Below are 26792 nucleotides of genomic sequence, written 5' to 3'. Positions count from 1 at the left end.
GGAATTTAAGAAAAACAGGCAGACGGAGAAGGCCAGGGCCTTGCCAACAGTTGGAGTTCAGGTTTTCCTGGATTAGACTGTGACACTGTGAGGCAGTCCTGTCTTCCAGGAACTATCTTCAACACAGTTCTGAGACCACAGATCATCTGGGCACATTCTTTTGCAGTAAAAACCTCCCTCTCAGGTAATGAGATTGTTTCTAGAAATTAAACCAGGAAGTTCTTAGGAAAAGGATAGCTCTTTTTCATTTATCCCTATAATAAGGAGGAAAAAAAAAAAACCCTGCAGATTAATTAAGCACATGTGCATTTGTTTCTGTATGGTATTGATTTCAGTTCAGAATCCAAGCCCGTCTTCTCACAGGAAAAAGCCTGCTCGTGAGTCGGTTGGAAACCCTCTCCTGAAAGCGTTTAATTCACTACTCTGTGTAGTCTTCCTCTACCGCTGGCTTTAGTTGTTCTTAACAAACAAAGCAAATGTGTCTGTCATGCTTGGCAGAGTAGAACCAGGGAACTCTCCGCCATGGACTCTCACTTAGCATGTTTCTGTAACTTCTCCTGAGACCTCATCATATGTGACAGAGTCCCCTCTCTTTCATGTTGTAAGTGTGGGCCCAAAGCAAAAGACCCTGGGTTTCCTTCACGGGGGGACTTTCTTTGTACCCAACGTGATGATCAAGAACAATGTTTTATTAACGTTTTTATTACATTTGTTTATGCTGGTGCCATGCCTGAAGAGAACTTGTGTGCCTGTGGCGTGCACGAAGAGAGAAGAGCTTTCTGGAATTGTTCTCTCTTTCCGCTCTGAGGGTCTGGCAGGCAGTTCAGGCAGCCAGGCTTGGTAGTGAGCGCCCTTGCACTGGCCCACCTCACTGGCCCAAGAGGAACAGCCTCAGTGACTAACAGAAGACTTCCCTTCCAGCTTCCAAGCTCTCAGCTTCATCTCTTAGTTACCACTTTTTTCTTTCCTTTCTTCATGTAATTACTTTCTTCTTCTTTTTTTTATGTTAAAATCTCTGCAGAGCCCCCGTTGGACACCATGTTGGCTGTCTCAGAGGACAGACAATAAGGGAGGAACCAAAGTGTGCTCAGAGGTAGATGGTGTTCCAGGCAAAGTGAAATATTTTATATTAATTGTTAATGAAATATTAACAGCTAACCAAGCTCATTAAACTGGAAGTCTTAGCACCAAAAACCATCCAAAATTGCCGACATTAATGATCCCAATTCTTCCTAGGCTATAAAAACAAAAATGAATCGACCTCTTTACTTGTCAACATTTTGTATTATTTTTGTTACCCTGCTTCTGTCCAGTTTGGGGAGTTCCATTTGTTTCGTTTCCACTTCTAATTCCTGTTTATGTTTTAACAAAAAAAAAAAAAAAAAAGAATCAAGCTAATCCTACATGGGCCTCAGAGTCCTGCTGGGGAGTGGAGACAGTTGATAAAGATAATCCCCCCTTTCTCCCAGCCTGGTGGGTGAAGGCTGAGTGGATTAAGCAGATTTGAGCCAAACCAACAATGGTTTATGAGAGGCCAGGCTGTGAGCTTGGCAACAGCGCAGAAAACATTTCTGGATCCTCTGCCAAAGGAAGGGAGTCCTCAGCCTCCCTCTTCTTTTATTTTTATTTTTTAAGACAAGGATCAAATCACTTAGGATACCTTAAAATTGGCCAGGCTTGATGGTGGGGGGGGGTAGTGGTGGGGGCCTGAGGATCTGGAGCACACTGGCCTGGAACTCACTAAGGTTAAGCTGGCTGGCTAGAGAGCCTCACCGACACCCCCACCCCCCATCCCTGCCAGCACTGGCATGACACTATGTCTGGTGTTTTAGAGTTTTAGAGTTCAGTTCTGGGGAGGAGGGAAGGGAGCTTGAGAGCATTTCATTGACTGAGCCATCTCCCCACTCCTGAAAGGCCTTAAAAAAGATCGGTAGTGGCACTGACCGTCACACCCTCTTCTAACTCTGTGAGCTCACCTTGTGATTGCATGCACAAGTACATACGTGTGAAGGAGGCGCATACATTCAAACCACATGGATAGATACACAGCTAATTAGAGCAATTTTCTACTTACTTACATTTTGTATTCTTTGTGAAAATTCCCAGGCAGACAACCTGACCTGAAACTTCTGAACTCAGCTCTGTAAACTCCTTTTGAGGAGAAGTCTGTGGCCCATGGAAATTCCGAAAATTCCTGTCCCCAAATCCTGCTGAACTGTGTTCTCCTAGGTTCAAAATAAACAATGATGATAACACATGATTGTGAAGACAGGATGCAGGAGTCGAGTGACTTCAGTCTGGTATCCCGTAGCTGCTTTGTTTTATTTTATTTTATGCATATGAGTGCTTTGCCTGTATATGTATGTATGCATGTATGTATGTATGTGTCCATATGGATGCAGTGCTCACAGAACCCAGAAGATGGCATTGGATCTCCTAACACTGGAGTTATAGACAACTTTTGAGCCAATATGAGGGTGCTGGGGATTGAACCTGGGTCCTTTAGAAGACCAACCAGTATTCTTTAACTGCTGAGACATCCCACAGTGTTCTTGTGTCTGTTTATATTTCTTTGCATGTTCTCTCATTGGCAGAGCTGTGGGCCAAAGCTGTGGGCCAGCGCTGTGTCATGGCTCTGTGCCCCAGCCTCCGCATTGTAGGTTTTCAATGGCCCTGCATCTGACTGAATTTTGTGTCCACTAGTGTTCATAACAAAATTCTCTGCATTGTGAAGTTTTTTTGAGCTAGGATTTTTATTTCACCCTGTGGCCTGGTTTCGTTTCTATTTTCATTCTGTTGCAGTTGTAAAATACCCCAGCAAAAATCAGGGTACAGGAAGAAAGGATTTAGGTTACACTGCACAGAACTCATGATGGCAGGAGCTAGAAGCCGATTATTCACGTCACGTTCGTAGTCATGAGCAGAGGGAAGTGCTTGTACTTAGGCTTGACCGTTCGGCTCAGCTAGCTTTCTTTGCTCACGCATGGTACAGGGCCCCACCCTTGAGATGGGGCCACCTAGGTTGAGAGTAGGGCTTCCCATCTCCATGAATGAGTTAGACACTCCCAGCAGACATGCCGGCAAGTCAGCCTGATCTAGGCAATGCCTCACTGAGACTTTTCTCCCGGGTGAGTCTAAGCTGTGGCAGGTTAACGTCACGGCAAGCGCCTTGCCACCAAGCTACACCTCCAGCCTTCCCATCTCTAATAACGTGTTGGTCACTCACACAACAGAATAACCCAAATTTATACCAAAACAAAAAAAAAAAAAACAAGCATCACAACAATTGCATGCGAATAAAAATAAACATGCGAAATGTAGCGTATGAATAGGGTTCTTCTTATAATACTACCCCCATCAGTTCTCCCTGACACTCAGGGAGCAGCTTTCTGGCTCCGAGGTCTCTGCATTTAGGTCAGTCGAGAGAACAATCATTCCCTCACTTTCATTCAAAGTGCTAATAGATTGACTGTTTCACTGCTTAAACTGCCATCTCTTTGTTTTCTTTTTTCCTCTTTCTTCAATTCTTCTCTGTGTATGTCTTCTGTTTCTCCAGCACTGCTCACTATCTTTCTATTTTGAAACACAGTCTCTCACCAGGACCTGGGGCCTGCTGGATAGTCTAGATTTGGTGGCCAGATAGCCTCAGGAATCCTGTCTCTGCCTCTCCATGCTTGGGGGACAAACACGAAATTCACACCCACTGTTTAATTTGTATTTTTAAGTAGGTTCACATCCACTGTTTAATTTTGTATTTTTAAGTAGGTTCTTAAAATCAAACTTAGAGCATTCAGTTTACCAACTGAGCTGTCTCTCTTAATCTGCTCTTCTTTTAACTCCCAAGATGAAAACATCTAGAACAAATTTCACCATGAAAATGAAAACACCCTTCTACTGGGATTTCAAGAAAGGGTTTTGCAAGTTCAAACAGGTTTTAGCTGAGGTCTTTCTTGCCCTCCTCCTATGGAACCTCTATCCCAGATCCTTAAAAGGGTGTTCTCAAGTAGTCATCTTCCACCCAGGAGGCATTCACTTGTGGCACTGTTGTTGTTGGAGGGCTGCATGCTCTGAAAGAAAATAGGTCAGCAGCGGGAGCAGAAATCAATCTCTGAGAAGTAGCAGCTAACAAGAATTTTAGTAAACATTTTTTTTTCAAAGAGAGAAAAGAAGCATTTAGGTTTTTTATTGTGCATAGAGGCCCGCAAAGCATTTGATGACGGTGTGAAGAGAGTAATAGATATGAGCGTATCCTTGATGACCATGCAAGCAGACACTCTCCAGAAACAAGTGCCAGAGCAAGAGCTGGGTCCTCCTGCCTCCTTGGCCTGTGCGCTCAGCAGGGTGACCACGCACATCTGTCGGAGGTCAGCCACCACCACAGGTAGAAGAATAGAGACTCTGCCTTGAGGAGTCTCACTCCTCACCCTGGATCTGCTACCAACAATGGTAGCACTAGAACTTACTCAAGTTCCCTGACTCAGTTTCCATATGCAAAAAGTAAGATGGTGTCATATTTTGTTGAGGTGGGCAGGGAACCTACTCTTTATTCGTTATTGCACAGCAAAGCATTCTGTAATTGGGCAGAGCCTGCCTGTGTTGCAGTGCCTGTGGATTCCAGGGTGTATCAGTCCCCCCTCCCCCCCCCAGCAGGTTCCTTCCTTGAGTTCCTGCCCTACCTTCCCTAGGTGATGTAGTATGACCAGGACATGAAAGCCAAATAAATTCTTTCCTCCTCAGGTAGTATTTGGTCATGTGTCACAACCATTTATAACACATGACCTTTGGATGACCTTCAATATGTAAATGATAGCTGAGGTCCTGAAGATTACTCCAGGAGACAAACTTCCTTCATGAGCAGACCTCCCACACCATTCTCGTCTTCCTTTCTCTCACTCTCCCTTCTTTCTCTTGCTCTGCCATTACTTTGTGGTATTTCTTTGTTTGGTTTTGTTTTTATTTTTTGAGAAAGGGTCTCTCTCACTCTCCATAGTTTTAGCTGCCTTGGAACTCCATGTAGTCCATTCTGGCCTTGAAATTACAGAGATCCTCTTGCTTCTGACTACCCAGTGCTGTAGGGGCGTGCCATCATGCTCTGACAAACCTACCATTGTCATCGGAGACTTATGCAGACATCCATTCTTTCTGGTCAGGCCAAAGTAAAGTGGAAGACACACAGATCAAAGCCCACAGGCTGCAATAAAGTCATTTAGGTACGGCATGAGTAAGACAGAGCCTAGGGTGAAGCTTTGGTTACAGAAGGCTGTTTAGCTATAAGCAGTGTCCAAGTAAAGGTTTCATGAGGGCCGGAGAAGCCATACCCATGGCTTCATCACATGGAGCAGATTCTCTAGAGCAATCTCATGGGTACCGACTCATTTCCAACACCACAGGATGCTCGCTTTCCATTTTCATCTCTCTAGCCTCTGCCTTTGAACATCACATAGTGTATGAATTCAAGCTTTTCAGCCAGACTATGGATGTTACATCACTGCTTCTTCTTTTCCAGAGAATACCTCACATTCTCCACACTAGTACCCTACCTTTTAGACTGAGCTTAAGGTTTTCCTTGATTCTTGAGATCTTTCTGGAATATTGCCAGTAGTCCTCACTGATTCATTCATTCATCCACCCACCCATTCATGTGACAAATACAGTATCAAGATCTTAAGGATTCAATCTTCCATCCTGGTATGACGGCTTGTACTTTTAGTCCCAGTACCCGGGCGGTAGAGGTAGATGGATTTTTATTATAACTGAATCACACGAGTTGTATGATTCGAGTTCTCTCAATAGACTGGTGAGTCGTGATGCCAGCATCCCAGCCTCAGCCTGTAAGAGATGCTTATCTCAAGTGTCTTAATCTGAGAGATTTGTATTTGTGCCTGGTGATGGTTTTATTGATACTTAAGAGAGAGCTAATCACACATAGACACTTTTTCTGTATTCTTTTAGTGTAGACTGATGTTAAATTTACCATAGTAGAAAGGTGGTGTGATCTTTCATGTGGAGTAGGCTTTAACGTGTGGCTAAAGTGGGTTGGCCACTGTATGTAATGGAGAGTTCATCTGGGTCAGTGTCATAAGAATGTGTTGATTCATGCAGCAGAGATGATCAGAGGCTGGGCAGTCTTCACGGCTGATCCCAAAAGCCCTGGCTTCCTCAGGCCTCATATTCTGTAGGCTTCTCCGTTTCTCTCCTTTGTGTTTTTCCTCATCTCTAGTCTTACTTCCCTCATGAAGGTAAGCAGGGCCTCTGGAGGTGGGGAGGTCTTTTCCTTCTTCTGCACTTCAAGGTAGAGGACATTAGGTTTATACCAAACATCAATGAAAGCCCCGAGTCCCACTCTGATTGTTAGTGTTGATCAAATCGGCACCTCTAAATTCAGAGGAGAGGCAGGATATCTTGTTTACCATGAGCCAACTGCTACGCCTAGCAGGTATAGCCATGCCTATTTAAACTTTACATCCCATATCCGGAGGAGGAAAGGTAAAACAAATGCTTGATGGCCACCCGAATGCCACTGCCAAAGAAGATGGAGCAGTCTGTCTGAGCTGTATTGCCTACTCAGCCTGGTATCATGTACAGTTACACGAAACCTTGATAATAACATAGATTGGAGAAGGGGATAATTCACAGGTTGGGCTGAACGAACTTACCCACAAGATAATTATAGTCTAGGACTGGAACTCAGTAAGCGACCAATAAAAGTAATATTGTGTGATAAATCAGTATTGCGAAAAACAGAAACGTGAGCTTGAAAGTATCTGGGCTCACATCCAAGTTCTGCTATGCACCAGTTGTGGGGCCTTAGACACAGTTTTTGGCAGTGAGCATATATAAAAGCACTTCATAATCATGGGCAGTTCAGCTACACATAAAATAAAAGCAGACTGGAAATAGTCCAACTGTAAAATAGTCATTTACCTCATGTTAGAGAAAATCAGAGCGGATGAGTGAAGGTTCGAGGGGCATAGTTCAGAACCAACACTGCTCTGGTGGTGTCTTTGTTAGATACTAACTCTCCATGTTTGTTGGCTGGTTAGAGCGTCATTTCCTCTCTTCCCAAGCAAGCTCATCATCCCCAGGAACAAGCCCTACCTGTCCTAATAAGAGCAATGAGATTGTCACAAACTCCTGATGTCTTGTCTGCCTACCCATGCCTCGGCCCTGGCAGATTTTCTGTTTGGCTAGGATGGTACCCCATGCCCATGTCTTGGACTCTAGAGGGTAAGCTAATAAAGTCAAATGAGGGACGCAGAGGAATGGACGCCCATTTTCTTGATTGTGCAGGGAGAATGCTTTCCTCCCTGAGGACTATGTGCATCTACAGGAAGGAAGTCTGCAAACAGGATCAGCACAGAGAGCCAGGACAGAAGTGTTATGTGGTGTTGAAGGCTGTGCTGTTTTGTGACACAGTTCTGTAAGGCCCAAATACAAGGATACCCTGCCTCCAAAGGAGACACTTTATAGCCCAGTGAGATTATCTCCCTTTTGTGTGTCTCTCCCTGGTTGTTTTCCTCGTGCTGTTTTAGAACAAAGTCTTCTGCATCCTCTGAGTGATGTGTATGTCCATCAAGAGTAACCATGAAGCCTTCTATCCACAGTCACTCACTCACACAGCCACGTCCACATCCCAGGTCGATTGTACAAGCACCTTCACCCTCTGCCCAGGCCTCCTCACGGGAGAATCTTATAAAGATGGCACTGACTAGGATCGCACTGCAGAGAGTGATTTCCGTAATTGAAGACATACACCTGTTGTGTACTGCTGTGTGCCTGTGTGTGTGCTATAAGTAAGAGAGGTAAAGGGTGTGGTGCATGAGCCCATTCATGTGCAGAGGCCACAGGAGTACATAAGGTTTCCTGCTGTCCGTGCTGAGGACTCAGGCTCAGGTTCTCACGCTTGTGATATGCATGCCCTTACCCAGCAAGCCATCTCCCAGCTCCAAGGAAAATACCTCCAAATGCATGAATGTTACTGGAAAGGAAGGGACTATATTTCTTAGGAGCAGGTAGCAGAGATGAAAAAGGAATGATATCGTAAAGGCATCCATGAAATGAGTCACATAAAACATTACGTATTAAGTGCAGGTGACATAATGATGTAATTGTCTTTCAAGACGTTGTTTGATGTGTGGGGGCAACATGATAAGAAAAGGTGTCAAAGGTGGCTTTCCTGAGCAGCTTCCTGCAGGTTTCCAAGGAGCCGGTAGGATCTGAGAACCCGGTAGGTACAGAGAGACTAACTGGTCTGGGTTTTATTATAACTGGCAGATAAGTATTTACCGTAGCCATTCTAAGCACTAAGGAATGGGTTCATTATCAACTTCAGGAAAGAGGCAGCCTTTGAAATGCCTGAAGGCCCAAGTGGCACAAGTTTGCCAGTGAGTCGGCAGGTTAATCATTAGCATCCCCTTGAGACTTGCACAAATCCTTATGCAAGAGCAGGACTCACTCTGTGCATTCTTCACCCTGACACGCCACTATGCCCACATGTTTTATTACCATACAGTCTTTGCAGTTGCTCTTAGCATATAGAGAGCTATTCTGCAGCAAGAAGGCTTGTTACCAAGTATGTGATTGGGTGTGGTGAGTGGGAGATACTAAAAATAAAGGGCCTAAGGTCTCCCCAAATCCTGCTGCCAGGCAACATGTAGAGGGGAAAGTCTCAAAGAGAATTTGGCCACATGTGCCAGTGTTTATTGACAAGCCAGCAGGGAATAGTCTCTGCTATAAACAAAGATGAAGACCCACTCTCAGCCACTATACATGCTCTGACCCAGTCTTGGCCATTGTACCTGCTCTGACCCAGTCTTGGCCATTGTCATGTTCTGACCCAGTCTTGGCTATTGAACATGCTCTGAACCACTTTGCCATTAACACCCTCTGGATAGCAGTCTCTCTAGCAGTCTGGAAAAGATAATTTGAGATGAATGTTAACTGGCAGAATATGGAGTTGAGCACCTGAGGTTCAGGCTCCATTCTGGAGGACATGGATTTTTATGCCCTGTTCACGCCACAGCAAGACTATTACCATGCAGTCTCTTCAGCCAATCCCCATATCTTGAGCACTAATCATTTCACCAGTGAAGATTGATTTCTGTCCTCCATGATGCCAATTCACACATGCTTTTGAGTGGAGGATAAAAAATGGCTGCCACGTGACAGAAGCTGTCTGCAGATGGAGGCTTCTGATGAGAGCTGTCTGGAGGCTAACACTGGGATCTTTTATCAGGCTATCGCACTCTCCCCAGATAGACCTCAAAGATTCACTGAGACTGAATCTAGCTAACACTCATTTATTTGATAGTGCCCCAGTGTGTAGCACTGTTTATTTGAAGTATGCATTAAATATGATGCTTTAAATGGTTACTATGATCACTTATGTGGACTGTTAATTGACAAGACTTAAATCACCCTGGAGACACATCTTGGGGTGTGTCTGTGAGAACTGTCTTGACTAGGCTAACTGAGATGTGGGTGGCACCGTTCTCTGGACTGGGCCCCGGGATGTGTGACAATGGGGATGGTGAACTGAGTACCAACGCTCATCACTGTCTACTTCCTGATGGCCAATGTTGCTACTGCCATACTGTCCCGCCATGATGACATGATGGCGAGGTAACATAAACCTTACATCCTTAAGTTGCTCATCAGGAATTTTGTCACAGCAAATGAGGCAGTAATTAATACAGTTACTATTATTATTTATCTGATCTCAACTATATTTGTCTGTCTTAATAAAGACTTTTAAGTCAACAAACTTGTATTACTGAGTGACTTTGTATTTTGCAAAATGAAAAGTTAAAATAATTTGCAGTAATAACTGATGACTGATTAAATATTTGACTTCGGAGGTTTGTAGTACAGTTTGGTTTATAAATGCTCCTAACATTCAAAGGAGAATGAAATCTAAAATTTCTGTTAGTTAGAAAAATAAAATTAAGTTCATTTTCTTGTAACTCTTCTAAAAGTTAAGGATAAGATATGGACCTGGAGGGGACAGGAGCTCCACAAGGAGACCAATGGAGCCAAAAAATCTGGGCCCAGGGGTCCTGCAGAGTCCAATACTTTAACCAAGGACCATGCATGGAAAGGATCTATGTAGCCCATAGGCAGCTCAGTCTCCAAGTGGGTCCCTTTACGTGGGGCAGGGACTGTCTCTGACATGAACTCAGTGGCTGGCTCTTTGATCACCTCCCCGTGAGGGTGGGGCAGCCTTAGCAGGCCACAGAGGAAGATGATGCAGCCAGTTCTCATGAGACCTGATAGGCTAGGGTCACATAGAAGGGGAAGAGGACCTCCCCTATCAGTGGACCAGGGGAGGGGCATAGTGAGAGAAGAGGGAGGGGTAGTGGGTTTGGGAGGGTATGAGGGAGGGGGCTGCAGCAGGGAAACAAAGTGAATAAATTGTAATAAATAATAAATAAAATTTTAAAAATATCAAAAAAAGAATAAGCTATGGATGCTTTTGACAGGATGAAACTCATTCTCTATAAACAGATGAAATCAGTTTGTCCCATGCTTGATTTCCATAAGCAGCTTCAGTTTCGGTATTTTAATAACAAGCTCCTGGTGCTATGTAAACTCCAGGCTAAATATTAGCACTCTTATTCAGTAGCCAGGATTTCACTTCTCAGATCCACAGCCTTCAGAGTTTCCACTCTTGACTGTTAGTGCGGTGCTTCATACATTGATCCACTGTGGAAAGGAACTTAACTGAGCTTAGACACAGCAAGATCTAAAAGACACAGTAGCTGCTACAGTTGGGCTGGAGAGATGGCTCAGACAGTAAATGTGCCTTGAAAGCACAAAGACCTGGCTCTGAGCCTCGGGACCCACATCCAAAGACAGATGTGGTGGTGCATTCCTGTAATCCCAGCACTGAGGAGATGAAGACACAGATCTTAAGGGCTCTCTGGACAGACATTCTAGTCTATGTGGTGAGTTCCAGACCAGTGTGAGGTTATGTGAGAGAATCGAAGAACAAGCAAACAAACAAAAGAGAAAAGGAAGGGAGAGAGGGAGGGAGGGAGGGAATGAAGAAGCAAAGAAGGAAGAAGGAAGGAAGAAAGGCAGATGGCTCCAGAGAACCAACAGCTGGAGGTGTGCCCTGGCCCTCATGCACACGCACCCCACACCCAAACTGCACCTGCACACACACAAACACAGACACATGAAGACTATCCCAGGTGGGGGGACTGAGATGTGGCTGGTGTCATGGCAGCAGATGCCAGAGTTACTTGGAGACTGGGCCAAAATTCTAGCTCTGCCTTGACTCAGTTTCCTAATGGGTCAGATTCCTCCCTTGTTCAGTGAGCATGTTAATACAGCCGACACCAGACGGCTAAATAAAGACATTCTGGTGGATTGAGTGAGGTGTTAGGCTCCGTGTTTGAGAACTTGGCCCCCCGGCAGATTACACTATTTGGGGGGAAGGGAAGGGGGTTGGAAAAGGTATGGCCTTACTGAAGGAAACATGTCACCAGGACCAGAGGCTCCACTTCTGGTTAGCTGTGGCTCCTTGGTGTTTACACTTAAGATGAGATCTCCCAGCTTCCTGCCGCAGCTGCCTCCTCCATCAGGATGGACTCTTCCTCCCCCCGGAACCAAAAGCCCACGGAAACCCTTCCTTCTCTGAGTCACTTTGTCACTGTGTTTTATCACAGCAACAGAACAGCATCTAAGACAATATGGGTTCACAGACCACTGATAACATTAGTTATCATTAACCACAGATCCCAGGGGAGACTGCCCTTTGCAGTCAGGCCCCTCCGTGTCACCCAACATCTCCTCAGATACCGTAGTCTTAACTTTGACCTCCATTTGTTTTTCAGTTGGTTTCTATTCCTATTTATGTATGTATTTATCTATTGACAGAGTTTCTCTGTGTAGCTCGGGCTGCTCTGGCTGGCCTTGAACCCCCAGAGAGCCACCTGTTTTTGTCTCTCAAGTGCTGGGATTAAAGAGTATACCATCCCTGCCCAGCCTCACTTATTTGCTCAAGGTGCTCTTACAGCCTCAGATAAACATTTCACACTTCCTTTTTTCTTCTTTAAATGTGTGTGTGTGTGCACACACACACGCACACGGAGAGCTGGAGTTGCAGATGTCTGTGAGCTGCATGATGTGGGTGCTGGGAACTGAATTCTGGTGCTCTACCGGAGCAGCAAGAGCTCTCAGCACTGAGCCATCTCTCCAGCCTATGGCATCTCCAACTTTCTAGTCACTGGCCTGAATATCTACCTTTCCCTTTCTTACTGTCTCCTTCCCTTGATCAAAATCCCTGTCAGTTACTTCCATTCATATAACAGGAAGTGAGATTTCCTGGGCCATCCTTAGGTGTTAAGGTTTTAACAGCAGGGCTGGAGAGATGGCTCAGAGGTTAAGAGTGCTTCCTGCGCTTCCAGAGGGCCCGAGTTCAGCTCTCTGCACCCATATCCGGTCGCTCCCAGCCGCCTGTAGCTCCAGCTCCAGGAGATCTGATGCTTTCTTCTGGTCTTCCTGGGCACCTGCGCTCACGTGGATTAGCCCTCCACACACACACACATCACACTTCAATAAAATAAATCTTAAAAAAGTTCTTCATAGTACATCAAAGTGAGTGGATGTTTGTACATTTCCATGTAATGATGTAAGAATGTTACAAGTAGAACAAATATGTCAACCTGTCCAATTCGCCAATGGATTATAGAAGCCATTCTGTTTTCTGCCTGTTGATCATAGAGCCACGCATTTGATATCCAGAGTGGACTTTCTTCTTCCCTTGGTTTTATCAAATGTGTTTCTTTATTTCAGGAGAATTAACAGTTCATGCATCGGTTATGTCTCCTCATCTTGTGACCTGAGCTGTGACCATCTTGCTGTTTCTCTTTCTCCTGGTATTTTCTGGAGCTACAAACTTCAACATGGCATCTTTTCTTTTGCCCCTAGCACATGTATTACTTTGCCTTCTGATGCTGCGACAAAACACTGACCAACGCCAACTTGGGGGTAAAAGTTTCATTTGGCTTATGTGTCCCAACTACAGTCCATCACTGAGGCAAGTCAGGGCAGGAACTGAAGCAGAGGCAGAGGCAGGAACCAGAGAGACACTGCTTACTGGCTTGACCTCCAAGGCTTGTTCGGCCTACTTTCTTATCGCTCTCAGGACCACACACCCAGAGCTGGCACTGTGCACAGTGGCACACCAAATGTTAATCACACATATACCCCACTGACACGGCCACAGATCAGCTGAGGTTTCCTCTTCCAAACATGAGTCTAGATTGGGTCAAGCTGAAGAAAACTGAGTGGCACAGTATAGAAGGGAGGGCATGGCTGTTGGCCGGCCTCACATTCCTTCCTCTGTGTGTTCCTAGCTTGGACTGTGTCTGAGTTGGGTGGTCTCAGGATATTTAGAATTCATACTTGGTAACTGGTTTCTGGTAGAGAAAATCTCTTACAGGCAAGTGAACAAAGCGTTTCTGATATATGACCCCTGGGAAAAGCCAGCCCTCCTAGAGTAATGGGTGGCCAGCATGACTGCATCAGTGCGACTGGGAAAGGCCAGGCAATGTTGAGAGATGGGCGGCCAGTGTGACTGGATGAAGATACCCAGGGAACTCCTACAGTGCTCTTCAAGTGCAGCTGCGAGGTCTTTCCAAGAATTACTAATGTTATAAGGGTTCTGCCGTAATAAATACTTTGATAGATTAAAATTTTGAAGACACTGTTATGGGAGGAGCAAGAACTGTGGATGGTGGGAGATCATTGGAGGTTCAGTGTCTCTGGAGGTATGTCTCTGAAGGGCAATCCCCGACCCCCTTTCCTTCTGCTCTGCTTCATCATAAGCTGAATAGGGCTGCTCCTTAATCACCTCCCTGCTATACTGAAGTAAAGCCTCGGAAACTATAAACAAAAAATAAACATTTTCTCCTTTTCAATCATCTTTCCCTCAAGTAACCTCTCACAGCAATTAGAATTTGATCAACAAACCTGAAGTCAAGGAGAAAGAAAGAAAGAAAGAAAGAAAGAAAGAAAGAAAGAAAGGAAGGAAGGAAGGAAGGAAGGAAGGAAGGAAGGAAGGAAGGAAGGAAGGAAGAAAGAAAGAAAGAAAGAAAGAAAGAAAGAAAGAAAGAAAGAAAGAAAGAAAGAAAGGAAGGAAAGGGAAACTAGGCTTCCTCCCACTTCTCCATGTGAGAGTCACTATGACAGGAAATTAAGGAAGGATGAGCTAGTGGCATTTTAAGAAGGAGCTGACAAACTCCTGTGACATCCATGGTGAGAAAACTGTTTGCTTCCACACAGTGTTGTCAAATGTGACCTTATGGGGTTTTATTGTTGAAGGGAGAGATGACATCATCTCTGATTGTCTTACACTCCTCTGACTGTTTCAAGGTTGGTGACAGAGGGGCTAAGAAGCAAATGACACTTTTTCTTTTGTTTTGAGATGGTCTCACTGTGTATCTCAGGCTAGCTTCAAACTCATTATCTTTCTGCCTAAGCTTCCCAAATGCTGGGATGACAGCTGAGGCCATGACTCCTGGCCACACTGGAGGGAAGGCATGGAGGCGGGGCTGTGAGGCAGCTGGTTATGCTGCTCCTGCCTTCAGGAACTAGAGAGAGATGAAGATGGCGCTCAGCTCACCTTGTCCAGCTCATTCACACTCAAGCTCCCTTTACTGGAATGCTCTGGCGACACTCTCACAGGCACACCCGCAAGTGTGTCTCCCGATCCTTCCAACTCCCATCAAGTTGATAGTGTGAAGATGAACCATCCCACGTGGGGAAAGGACAGACACAGGGAAGTCAAGGGGGTAAGACTGACAGCGTTCTTCAAGCAATAGCCACCGAGTGAGCTGACTCCAAGTGGCCCACAGCTTACTTGTTGAATGAAACATTTGAACTAAACAAAGTAATTTTCCAGTGCAGGTGATGCCATTGGCTGATGGATTGGCTGTCTTCTCTGTTGCTGACATAAAATACCATGACCAAGGCAATTTATTGAAGAAGGAGTTAATTTGGGCTTATGGAGCCAAAGGGATAAGACTCCCTGGTGGCAGGGAAACACGGCTGCAACCAGAGGGCATGGTTGCAGGAGCAGGAAGCTGAGAGCCTCAACCATGAACATGAAGAAGAGAGACGACACCAGAAGGGGCTTGAAGCTCTTAGCCTCAAAGCCCATCCCCAGCGATGCACCTCCCAAACCTCCTTAAACCACCAACTGGGGACCAAGTGTTCAAATTCCAGACACTGTGGAGGACATTTCCCATTCAAACCACCATAACCAGTAACAAACAGGAAGGAGCCATAGGAGAGGTCAGCTTTGATCATTTTAGAGTTGACTTAAAATCATATAGCTACCAGCCCAGTGTCAGGGAGGGAAGACATTCCTTCTTCCCTCTGACAATGCAGTGACAGTACTTACTAAATAACAGGCAAGGTAATGGCAAGAAAGCTGTTTGAACCTACTAGGTGCACCAGGGCAACACAGGAAAGGAACCTGAGTACTCAGAACCCAGACAGGATGTGACAGGAGCCCATGACCCTCCTGAAGAGGAGGCAGTGGTACCTGGGGAGAGTCCACAGTATTGGGAAAAGATGAATGACTCTTAGGACATACCATAGTCTGTGCAGCATGGCAGGGCATGGGATTCAGCCTCTCGTTGCTTTTCTTGAGATACAGTTAATCTTCCTGGATAGATGTGACATTAGGGGAGGGCTCTTTCTCAAGGCTCTGTCTAAAGGCAGATAAGGGAATCCAGAAAAGCTTTGCCTGCATATGTGTTTTGGAGTATCGTGCACTCAGTGAGGGGTAAACCAAAGCCATGGACTTTGGGTGGCTTTTCCTGCACTCTCTGACTAAATCTTTACAGGGCACAGCCTCCAGAGCTAGAAAGGCTCAGACTGGACCTGGAAGCTCTGTCCTACTGGCTGTGTGACCTTTGCCAAGCACTTAAGCTCACTAATCCCCAAATTCTTCATCTGTAAAGGGAAGGTTAGGCTAGCACTTGCTCACAAATGTTAGCTATGATTATCTGTGAGGTCAGGGCTAGGCTTCTCTTTAATTTTTCTGGAAGGCTTATCTGCAGTTCCCATTTTCCTACAATTAACACACATCGTGTTTGTAGAGCGTTATGATTTTCAAAAAAGAATATGCTAATACTTTATGCAAACATGCATAACTGCAGCCTATTAGCTTCTTAGAAGAAGGGCAAACAAGAGGATGGACTGAAAAAACAGATGCAGCCGTTTTCCCTCTGAGTACACAATATGGGATGCAGGGTGGACATCTAAGGCAGAAAAGAATGTTTTATGATCCCCCAAAAGTAAATGAAGACCTTAATATATTCCTTGTCAGGATGGGGCAAAAGTGGAAAATAGGTGGAATATAAGCAAGGTGGCTCAGTGGTTGGGAGAGTCAGTGGGGTCAGTGGGTGGGGGAGCTTGACCTGAGTTCAATCCCTTGGCAGAAAGGATTGGGGGGAAGAGAGAGACTCTACTAAGCTCTTTCTTTCTCTCTCTCTCTCTGTCTGTGTGTGTCTCTCTCTCGAGTGTGTGTGCATTGTTTTGCCCCCCCCCCCTTAAGACAATTTCTTCCACTTACTGGCCTGAGACTTACCAGGTAGGCTAGCTTGGACAGCCAGCAATCCCCAAGGGTCCATCTGGCTCCTTTTCCTCCTAGAGTTGGGATTACAGACCAGTAGGTGCCACCAGGCCTGGCTTCATTCATGCGGTTTCTGGGATCCAGCTCAGGCTTTCCTGATTGCAAGGACACAGACTGCCCTGTGTCTCTCCAGGTCCCTTGGGCTGGTTTGGATCTATACTTGTCTCAGCGCACATGGAGAAGACAGTACATTTGTCATGGTTGGGCAACTTGGACAAAGCTAGGGAAAATGAAGAGGACAGAGAGGAGGGGGTTCACTTCCCCTTTCTCAGGAAAGGGAAGTAGCACTGACAGGGCCCTGCAGAAAGCGCATCTGTTCAGACCTCTGTCAGGTTACACAATGCTTCCCGCAGAATTACGAAACAACCAGATCCCCGAGGTCACGTGTCATCTGAGTCTTTGTTATGTCGTGTGCTCACTTGGCTGACATGCGCCCGACCGCACACCTGAGATGTGCTTAGTGCAGGGATTGAGCAGTAAGGAAAGGAAGGGAGATAGTGCCTGCCCTCAAGAACTTTGTTGTTGAGAGGGGAATGGGGTCGGGAATCAAGTCCTGAGAAATCTTCATGGACTCTAGACATAAGTGCTGTAAAAGTTATCAGACATGGTGGATGAGCACCTGTAACCTCAGCAGTTGGGAGACGGAAGCAGGAAGATGCGGAGTTCAAAGTCAGCCTCAGCCACCTAGCCAGCTGGAGGTCAGTGACCTACATGAGACCCCATCTCAAACAAACAAGTAATGAGAACCAGACAGACAATGGCATAAGTGCCTGGAGACAGGCGCACGGGGCCGCTCACAAGTGCACCTCCACATGTGTACCGCACTCACACGCGTGCGCACAAATTAAAAAGCTGATGCAGATGCGTCTGAAAGCCCAGCATGGAGGAGGCAGAGGAAAGAGGATGTCTGGGGCTTGCTGGCCAGCCAGTCCAAGCTCTCCTCCATCTTCAGCAGCAGTGGGAGACTCGAGATCCACTCTACACAGATCTGCTCAGACGTGAGGAGAGCTTGCCCACCTTGGACAGAGAAGGTCACAGTGGGAGTCAGGGATCTGTGGAGGCTCCAGGAATGCAGAACAGGCTCTGAGCAGAAGATGGAGCTCCTGCAGGGCTGTGTGGAGATGGGGACTCCAGACCAGGTGCAGGGATTGGCCTTCTACTTTCTTTGTGGCGCTATTAAATGAAATAATGGCAGAGCTTGCACTTGGAGAACATCTTCAGTGCAGGTCTCAGACAACGAACGGAAGGGCCCAGGGTGGCCCTGCCTGAGGGTGGGCGGCCTCCAAGGCAAATGCTCAAGGCATGGCAGTGTCCCGGGAACCTTCCAAGAAGGAAGGTGGGGAATCAGACTTTAAACTCGGCTCAGTCTCTCGTGCTAACATGCTAGGACAACTGCAAGGCTGCACGCGTGCTGACGTGCCTAAGGGTGACCAGCCCTCAGCCTCCTCCTTTCTGTCCATGCTCTTCCCTCACCAGATGCTCGAGAGGCAGGAACTGCCCCTTTCCTGGAATACACACTCACTGGCAGTTTTGGGTACTGAATCAAGACTCAGAGTTCCAGTTTTAACAACTTTACCCTGCCAAAGTCACGTTTGGGCTCTGGGTGTGAGGAAGGACCCTTTGCCCTTGTTCCTGGTGGACCTAGCAGAGGACCTGTCTCGGGCACAATTCACTGTATGAGCAGTGTCTTTTAAACCTGTTGTCTGGGTTGTTTGTTTGTTGTCAGCTTGACACAAACTAGAGTTATCTGAGAAGAGGGAACCACAACTGAAAAAATGCCTCCATCAGATCCGTGTGTAGGTCAAGTAGTGGCTGATGTGGGAGGGCCCCCCACTGGGAGTGGTGTCACCTCTGGGCAGATGATCCTGGGTTACATAAGAAAGCACGCTGAGTAAGCCAGAGGGAACAAGCCAGTAAGTGACACTTCTCCGGGGCTTCTGCTTCAGCTCCTGCCTCCAGGTTCCTGCCCTGCTTGAGTTCCTGCCCTGACTTCCTTGGATGATAGACTACAAACTATAAAATGAAATGAAATCTTTCCTCACCAAGTTGCCTTTGGTCATGACATTTTATCTCAGCAACCATAGCCTGAGACAGTGGCTGTTGAGAGGTACCTATCTTTGAGGGCTGGAAATAGGTTGATCATATACTTCATTATCTAGTCAGATTCCTGACAGGGAATGGAAGTTCCATTAGTAAACTGCAGAAGAGGGACTGACGAGATGGTTCAGTCAGTCCATGAAGTGTTGGCCACACCAGCTGAGACCCACCTCTAGCACCTACATAGAAAGCTGGGTGCTAGAGTAGGAGAGGGCACAGTGCGGGGGCGGTGTGTAAAGTGCTTGCTGCAGAATCATGAGGCCCTGAGGTCAGTCCCAGCACCCATACAACAAGCCGGGCATTGCCGTGCATGTGCCCATAACGCCAGGGTTGTGGGTGGAGACAGGAGGATCACTGGGGCTTGCTGGCCACCAGCCTAGCTTTAGGCTCAGTGAAGAGACCTTGTCTCAAAGAAATAAGGCAGAGGGGGATAGAGCAGGACACCTGATACCCTCTGGCTTCCATGTATGTGCATACACACACACACACACACACACACACACACACACACACACACATATATATAACACACACACACACACACACACACCAAAAACAAAACAAAACAACAAAAGGCTGGCACAGATGTGGCTGAAGCTCCCCAGTGCTGGCTAAGCGGAGACAGGGAAATGTCTGGGCTTGCTGGCCGGCAGTCTAGCCAATCTTCCATCTCCAGAGGGAGACTCAGATAAAGCAAGGGGCTGGAGAGGTGGCCCAGCAATTAAGAGCACTTGCTGATCCCATAGAGACCCGGATTCAGTCCCAGGCATTCGCACGGTTACCTCCCGGACTTGGTGGCTTGCAGCCTCCTGTGACTCTGCTTCTGCGAGATCTAATGTCCTCTTACAACCTCTTCTGCAACGCGCACACTCATGGTGCACAGACAGACACGAAGGCAAAATGCTCACACATAAAAAAAAAAAAAAAAAAAAGCCCTTAAAAACAGACCAGGTGGAGTGGTTGAGGCAGACACCGGATGTGGGCCTCTGGCCTCCACGTGCTCCACGGACGTACACACACATGTGCTCAGATATAGTCTCTGGAAAACGTGGTCATCCCAGGGAGAAGAGAAATTTGATGGGTGTATTGTTTTCCTAGTGCTAGCCTTTCTACCTTCAGCCAAATATTTTCTCTCCTCACCAAGAGCCATAGTTGGAAAGCAGGAAGCAGACCCCCCCGCCCCCCCCCCACAAAAGTCACTTTTACTCCTACGGGGTTCCTTACAGGCAACACCCTGAAAATACCAGCCCCACCGCTATCACTTGGGTGACTATTTGGCTTCATACAGCAGGCCACGCCCAGGAAATGGTCCTTCCAATGGGAGGCTCTACCCAGGTGCTCATTAGTAAACGCAGACGCTCCCAGCTCAGACCTTCTGAACCAGAACTTGCAGGTTAGCTAAATTCACAACCCAGTGCAATTAACACGCACTTTAAAGTCTGAGACAAACCCCTGAGTTTTTGCCCCGCAATAAAAAAAACCAGTCCCTTACAACGTGATCACGCATGCATGCACATAAAACTGAAAGCGAGCTCTGGTGAAGCAGTGCTTACCGTTATTTTACTAGGGAAAACAATGTGTTCGGGACTCTGCATCTACATTTCTGGACTCTCGACGGAATTATGAAGCCCCTGGGAGCAATGCCTAGAAGATGTGTGTGTGTGTGTGTGTTTGGGGGGGGGGGGGGGCTTGGGGGGGGGTCAAGGAAAGGGGTGTAAGGAGTTTCCAGGTGGGTCACGGCTGGGGTGGGACGGGGGGGGGGGGGGGGGGGGGGGGGGGGGGGGGGGGAGGAGGCGTGCGTGGGAGCGCCGTGAGGAGGCAGCCGAAAGTTTGCAGAGTCCTGGAAAGGGCCGATCCAGCGGCCTTGATTGGAGGCCGGAGGAAAGCAGGGCTGGAAGCCGGAGAGGGCTGGAGCTGGAAGGCTCTCGGCGGCGAGAGGTCCTGCCCAGCTGTTGGCGAGGAGTTTCCTGTTTCCCTCCCCGCGCCCGGGTAAAGTTGATGAGTGAGTCACTCGCGCGCACCGACCGACGACACCCCCCGCGCGCGCACACGCTCGCCCGGGGGACGGAGCCCCAGCCTCCTGAGCAGCTCTCCTCGGCCGCCGGGGGCCTCCTCCGGGCCTCCAAGCTCCCCGGATCGCCGGCCACATCTGGCCGGCACCTCTGCCCGGCGCGCTCCGGGCGGCGCAGGCATCCTGAGAGGGCGACGAGTCCAGGCACAGCCCGCGGTCCCCGAGGCTCGGTTCGCGGCGCCCCAGGGGCCGGTCTATGACGAGCGACGGGAGCCACCATGGGTCGGGGGCTGCTCCGGGGCCTGTGGCCGCTGCACATCGTCCTGTGGACGCGCATTGCCAGCACGATCCCGCCGCACGTTCCCAAGTCGGGTGAGTGAGTGGCCCCGGCGCGACGCTGGGGCTTCGCTAGGGCTCCCCGCTCCTCCTCCAGCTCCTAGGGCAGCAAGTGACAGTCGGCCGCGGGACCCGGCGCGAGGGCGGAAACGGGAAGTTTGTAGCGGCCCGAATCGTCCCGGGCCCGCGGGGATCCGGGGAAGATCTCTCGCGAAAGAGCAGAACAGTGCACTTGAAGGGGACTTGGGGACGTCCGACCCCTTTGTGCGCGCACGAAAGGCGAGCGCGGTCGCGAGGGGCCTGCACCCCCGGAAAGGGAAGTTTGAGAAGTTGGAGCTTGGAGGAGTCGCGGCAGGGCACTGGCCGCCCAGCTGCTGCACACCTGGGCCGCGCACTGCTCTAGACACCCCGACTCAACCACTCTCAGCCCTCAGCTCCACTACCTCGGCAGAGATTCTGGGCCGCGACTCACTGGATACAAGTAGAAAAAAAGAACTGATTTCAAAGGGCAGCCCTTCATCTGTCCCTACTCTTTCTCGGTCAGCGGGGATGGGGACCCCGTGAGGGTGGTTAGCTTGTTGACTGAAAAAAAAAAAAAAAATTATGCGTGTCTACTTAAGTTCTCGACTCCAGGGGTGCTGCCTGGAGTTAAAGATCTCAGCCCTTGCCGTTCAGTGGGAGCGCCCAAACCAGGGTACCCACCAGGTCCCATCTCAGGGGTGATGGTTAAGGCAGAAAGGCAGGAATCAGGGCTCCTTCCTAAGGACTTGCCTGGGGAGTGCGGAATCTCTGACATTTTAACACCCAAGTTAGAACTGTTGCAGCTATCTGTGGCCAGGGCCACTATCTGGGCCTCAGTTTCCCCTTCTGTACAACTCAGTGGTTCAGTTTGTGTCAATTTACACTCTTTGCATCATTGGCTTTCCATGACCTTCCCTGCTAACTGATGGCCTGGGCGGATTTGGGGTGAAATGCAGAGGATGGCATGGCCCTGTGTGTGTGCGGGGTGGGGGATAAGGGCTGGGGTCGGGGGTCGAGGGAGCCCTTTGCAGATGGAAGAGTAGGTGGGGTCCTTTCAGGATTATGGATCACGGTGAAAACAGCGGTGGAGCCTTTCAGAAGGGCAGAGACACACAAAACGAAGCAGCGAAAGTCCTGATAGGGTTTTAGTTTTGTAGTTTCATGAACTGTGCCTTCGTATCGCTGGTCTCCAGTAAGCGGCAGCGCCAGAGAGCAAAACTGTCTCTGATGTTACCCCAGCCTCGCAAAAAGCAGCTTGGGTGACTGGAGATTTGACTTAGTGCTGTGCATGCTTGAGGACCTGAGTTCAAATCGCCAGCATCCCATATGCAAACAAAGTTGGGCAGGTCCCTTGCCAACCTGGTGGAAGTGAGAGAAGACTGGAGACCCTTTGGAAATTGAGGGGTGCTGGGCTATCTCTAGGTTCGGTAATAGACCTTGAGTGAGGAAATCCATGGAGAGTGACAGAGGATGTCTTATGTCCTCCTCTGGCCCCCACCCACACATGCACATAGACCCTCCCTTGCGCGCGCGCACACACACACACACACACACACACACACACACACACACACACATACACACACATTTTTTAAAAAAGAAATTAAAAGAAAAACTGTTGTATTTTGCAGATGAGCATCAGAAGCTCTTAACATTTGCTTTAGATCGGGAAGAAACAAAACTCCGGAGGCCCCAATTTAATTTTTGTTTCCAAGATCAAGATTTGTGATTTTCAAATTCCAGGCTCTGTAGCTCATGAGTCACTTACACACACAGTTTTAAACAATTAGCTGGTGGGCCTGGTGGGCCCTTTTAATTTGGGCTTTAAATAGTTTTATAAAACGGAGAATTTTCGCATTTTATGGAATGGCCGTTCCAGAGTATGTGGACAATTCATTTTGAGTTGTACCCATGTGGCCAGAGTTTTTAAAGATGGTTTAAAGTTGGGAGACAGCTCCCAGGGAAAGGACGAATGGAATTCCACTTGCCTTCTCCTTTTCCACAGAAGGGAAAGGCATCAGGACTTCTCTGACACAAGTGGTAAATTGTGAGAAGAGTTTCCAAGATACCTTAATTCGAGATAAGAGGTGAAGGAACTAGATTGTTCGCAAAGTCCTAGTTAGTCCTAAAATATAAATAAATAAATAGATAGATAGATAGATAGACAGATAGATAGATAGATAAATAAATAAATAAATAAATAAATAAATAAATAAATAAATAAATATAAAATCTATGTTTACTAGCCTGACAGGTGAGCAAGTAATTTTAGCACAAGGGAAATTTGCACTAATGTATACTTGGGTGTGTGTGTGTGTGTGTGTGTGTACATATATATGTAGTGCAGTGGCTTTACTTCATTTACCAGCTTCTTTGATAGTGCAGGGCCTCTAGCTGAACCCAGAGTGCACTGTGCTGGCTTGTCCCTTGAGCCAGTGTGCCCCGGAAACCCCCAGTCTCTGCCTCCTGGGTGCTGGCACTGCAGATGACCAACACATCTACAGGAGCTAAGCTATCTCCCCAGCTGCCAGGAAGTATACTTAGACAAATTTTAATTAAAAATTTGTGTGTGTGAGTGTGTGGGTATGGGTGTGAGTGTGGGTGTGTAAGTGTGAGTGACTGCTCCTGTGTGGAAGGAATCAGAACCCTCTGGTAGTTGGCTCTTTCCCTGTATCATGTGAGACAGAGAACCCAGATCTTGGAGCTTAGATGCAAACACCCCTGCTGAGTCCTCCCGTGGGCCTCAAAATATTAAAATGCTTTTTTGATATGGTATATTCACTCTTCTAAGTGCTCAAATATCAGAAATAACTTCTAGGGGAAAATGTACCCTGGACATGAAAGACCTCAAAAAATGTTTTTTCCTTTTAAACGTCTACAAAAAGGTCCTCATAGAGGACTAAACCTTGGTTCTAGTGTCCCGGGATCACCGGTTCCTACAGGTTCTTTCTGGTCCTCACACCTGTCTAGGTCCAGGACCAGATATCTTTAGTCCTGGAGTTTAATCCTTTGGGCCTACTTTCTGCCCATCCTTCGTAGGGCACATTTTCACCTCCAGGCACTCCCTTTAATGACATCTAATTTTTACCAAGCAGAATATGCAGGCAGCACTAACCAGGGCTTTAATCAGTCGCCTGTTTCGATTTAGCGCCCCACATTGAGGACTTATGAAATGTCCACTCACTGTCCCTGCTCTGCGGTGTCCAGGCCAGTTTCATTCTTTTTCTGCCATCAACCTGCTTCCTTTACAGTATTCTTTACATTTATGAATAACTAATATGGTTTTGTTTATTTCATCGTGTATGTGTGGCAGCTGTGGGTGTGTGCAGGAGAGGGCAGTGAACGCAGGTACTCATGGAGGCCAGAAGGTGTTGGATCCCCTGGAGCTGGAAGTTACAGATGGTGGTAAGCCGCCTAGTGTAGATGCTGGGAACCGAACTCAGGTCCTCTGCCCCTGTGACCAATTCTATTTTCCTAGTCAATAATGGGACCTTATTAATGCTATCTTCACAACTGCCAATCTTCCTTCTCAACAATATTTATTGATGATCTCCTTCTATGGGATGTTTAGGCTCAGAAAACACTACCCCAAGTGAATAAGACAGACCCGCTCTTACTCATTTTGTTTCTTTGAGCTCTGTGGCTGCCTTGTGTCATAGACAGAGTGCAGGACACATCAGGAGCTTGAAGCATTGTTATGTCCTGTTTCCATCCATGCCCCCCTCCCCATCCCTCACTTCTTGCTGAATGCACCAGGACAGTGTGCATGCTGGGAATTTCCTTCTTGGTGCCTCTGCAGGAGTCCTTCATTGCTATGTTCTTACTCTGCTGTCTCTCCCCGGTTACAAGCCAGGCCTGGAAGGCCTGCAGTCCTCACTCAGTCCTCTAATGCAAGCTGGGCCCACGTGTCCAGCCTCCCTTTCTGTTGAATGAGCTGGAGGTAGAGTGAGGGGCACTGAAGATCAGCTTGTCTTGGGTTCCAATAATGCCTCTCCTTTACTGGCTGTGTGGCCTGAGTCATGGGCATTTGCTGTGTAAAACTGGGATACCATCAGGTCGGATGGAATAAAGTAACACTCTCCAGTGCTTCGTCCATGTTCATGCCCCACCGATGACTGTGGCCATTATTAACTCTTCAGTCACACCTGACAAAGATCTCGCCTACCCTGTTCTTTCTAACTTTGCATCCTACCAAGGCTTAGAGCAGTGGTTCTCAACCTGTGGGTCATGTTTCGCCTTGGGGGATGCGTATCAGATGTCCTGCATAGCGGATGTTTTGATTCCTAATAGTGAAAAACTTACAGTTATAAGGCAGCCATGAGATAATTTCACATTTGGGGGTCACCACAACATGAGGAACTGTAGCAAAGGGTCGTAGCAATAGGGACGTAGAATACCTCTAGAGCCCCCCCCCCCCCCTCGCCCAGACCTCACTTGAGGTAGCTGTACTCTCAGCCACCTCTCTCTGGAACTCCATCTGACTAGTTTGTCTCATCTTTGAAGACCTACCTTGGGCCTCCTAAGGAAACCTGTGAGGCTTTGGGTGTGCCAGGTGAGCCAAGTGCCGCTCTTCTTTCCCCTCTCAGCTCCTAACAGCAGCCAGCTGTTGTGTGATTCCCTAGTCCACTGAGCCTTACAGCCCCTCAAAGGCAGCGGGGCCTGTCCCTGAGAGACCCTCCTCCAGGGCTGTCCCAGGCTGACAGACACTCTCAGGAAGGGCTAAGTTGAGCCTCCCTGGGGAGAATGTGGCCGGGCACAGCTTTTAATACCCAGGCAGGTCCTGCTGGGTAGGGCATTTGGTCATGTGTTTGGAGTATCAGAATTAGTGTGGCTGCTGATTTGGCTTTGCAGCATCTGTGACTGAATCCAAGGGCTTTGTACCCCACCCCCCTCACTTTACTCTGTATTTTGTAGCAGGGTCTCACTAAATTGCCCAGGTCTGCCCTAAATCCCATGGGATGAAGCAGCCCTTCAGCCTGCTTTGCTTTGGCCTCAGTCCTTAATAGCCACGCCTTCAGGCCTGTGCCTCAGGGCCCAGCTTTGGCTATTTCTATGCTAAGTAATTGGTTCCTATATTCTGAGCAAAGATAGAAAAAGATGTTTTTTTTTTGACTTCTGACATATTGTTAAACTGCTAAAGAGCCTTCAAAATGTAACACTTTAAAAAGTTTTCACCTATAAAATTATCTTGTGAATGCCAGACTTTCTCTCTCACTCTCTCTCTCTCTCCTCCCTTTTGTTTTCTCAAAGATTGTAGAAAGAAGACAATAATCACAAAATATAATGCTGAATTTAAATGCAGTTTTTTTTTTTTTTTTTTTTCCAGGCGTTTTGATGTTGTTTCTTTGCTCTTTTGAGACCAGGTTTCACACTGTGGCCTAGATTGGCCTGGAATTTATTTAGGCTAGACTGGCCTCACACTTGTAGCAATCTTCCTGCCTTAATCAGCATCTCAAGTACTGGTATTACAGGCATGAGCCCATATTGAATTGAATGTTTACGTTTCCTTTTCCACCCAGGTTTTGTGTTTTGGTTTCTGAGCAGTGTATCTAAGGGAAGTATGTCCCTCTCTGAGAGACAGCACTGGCTGTCTATCACAGAGCATCCTGGGGATTATTTAGGTCAGTTGCAAACCACCAAGGCATTTCAACCTAGGCTGCACGGAACTGTACTTCCTGC

The 26792-nt window shown here is 47.5% G+C and overlaps 1 protein-coding gene across 2 annotated transcripts in view; it reads left to right on the top strand.

Annotated features, from left to right (window-relative positions):
- The first annotated feature begins 20776 nt into the window (after positions 1–20776).
- Positions 20777–26792, top strand: part of Tgfbr2 (transforming growth factor beta receptor 2) — an 86249-nt gene continuing 80233 nt past the window's right edge. For both annotated transcript variants that reach the window (XM_055601771.1, XM_055601772.1), the window contains exon 1: positions 20777–21128. In XM_055601771.1, coding sequence (XP_055457746.1) covers positions 21035–21128 — 94 coding nt within the window. In that variant the 5' untranslated portion in view covers positions 20777–21034. The remainder of the gene's footprint in view (positions 21129–26792) is intronic.

The sequence above is a fragment of the Psammomys obesus genome, unplaced genomic scaffold (assembly GCF_907164565.1).
Source record: "Psammomys obesus unplaced genomic scaffold, mPsaObe1.curated_primary_1811, whole genome shotgun sequence".
Taxonomy (NCBI): domain Eukaryota; kingdom Metazoa; phylum Chordata; class Mammalia; order Rodentia; family Muridae; genus Psammomys; species Psammomys obesus.
The sequence above is the reverse complement of the archived record's forward strand: the minus strand, read 5'-3'. Positions and strand labels throughout refer to the sequence as shown.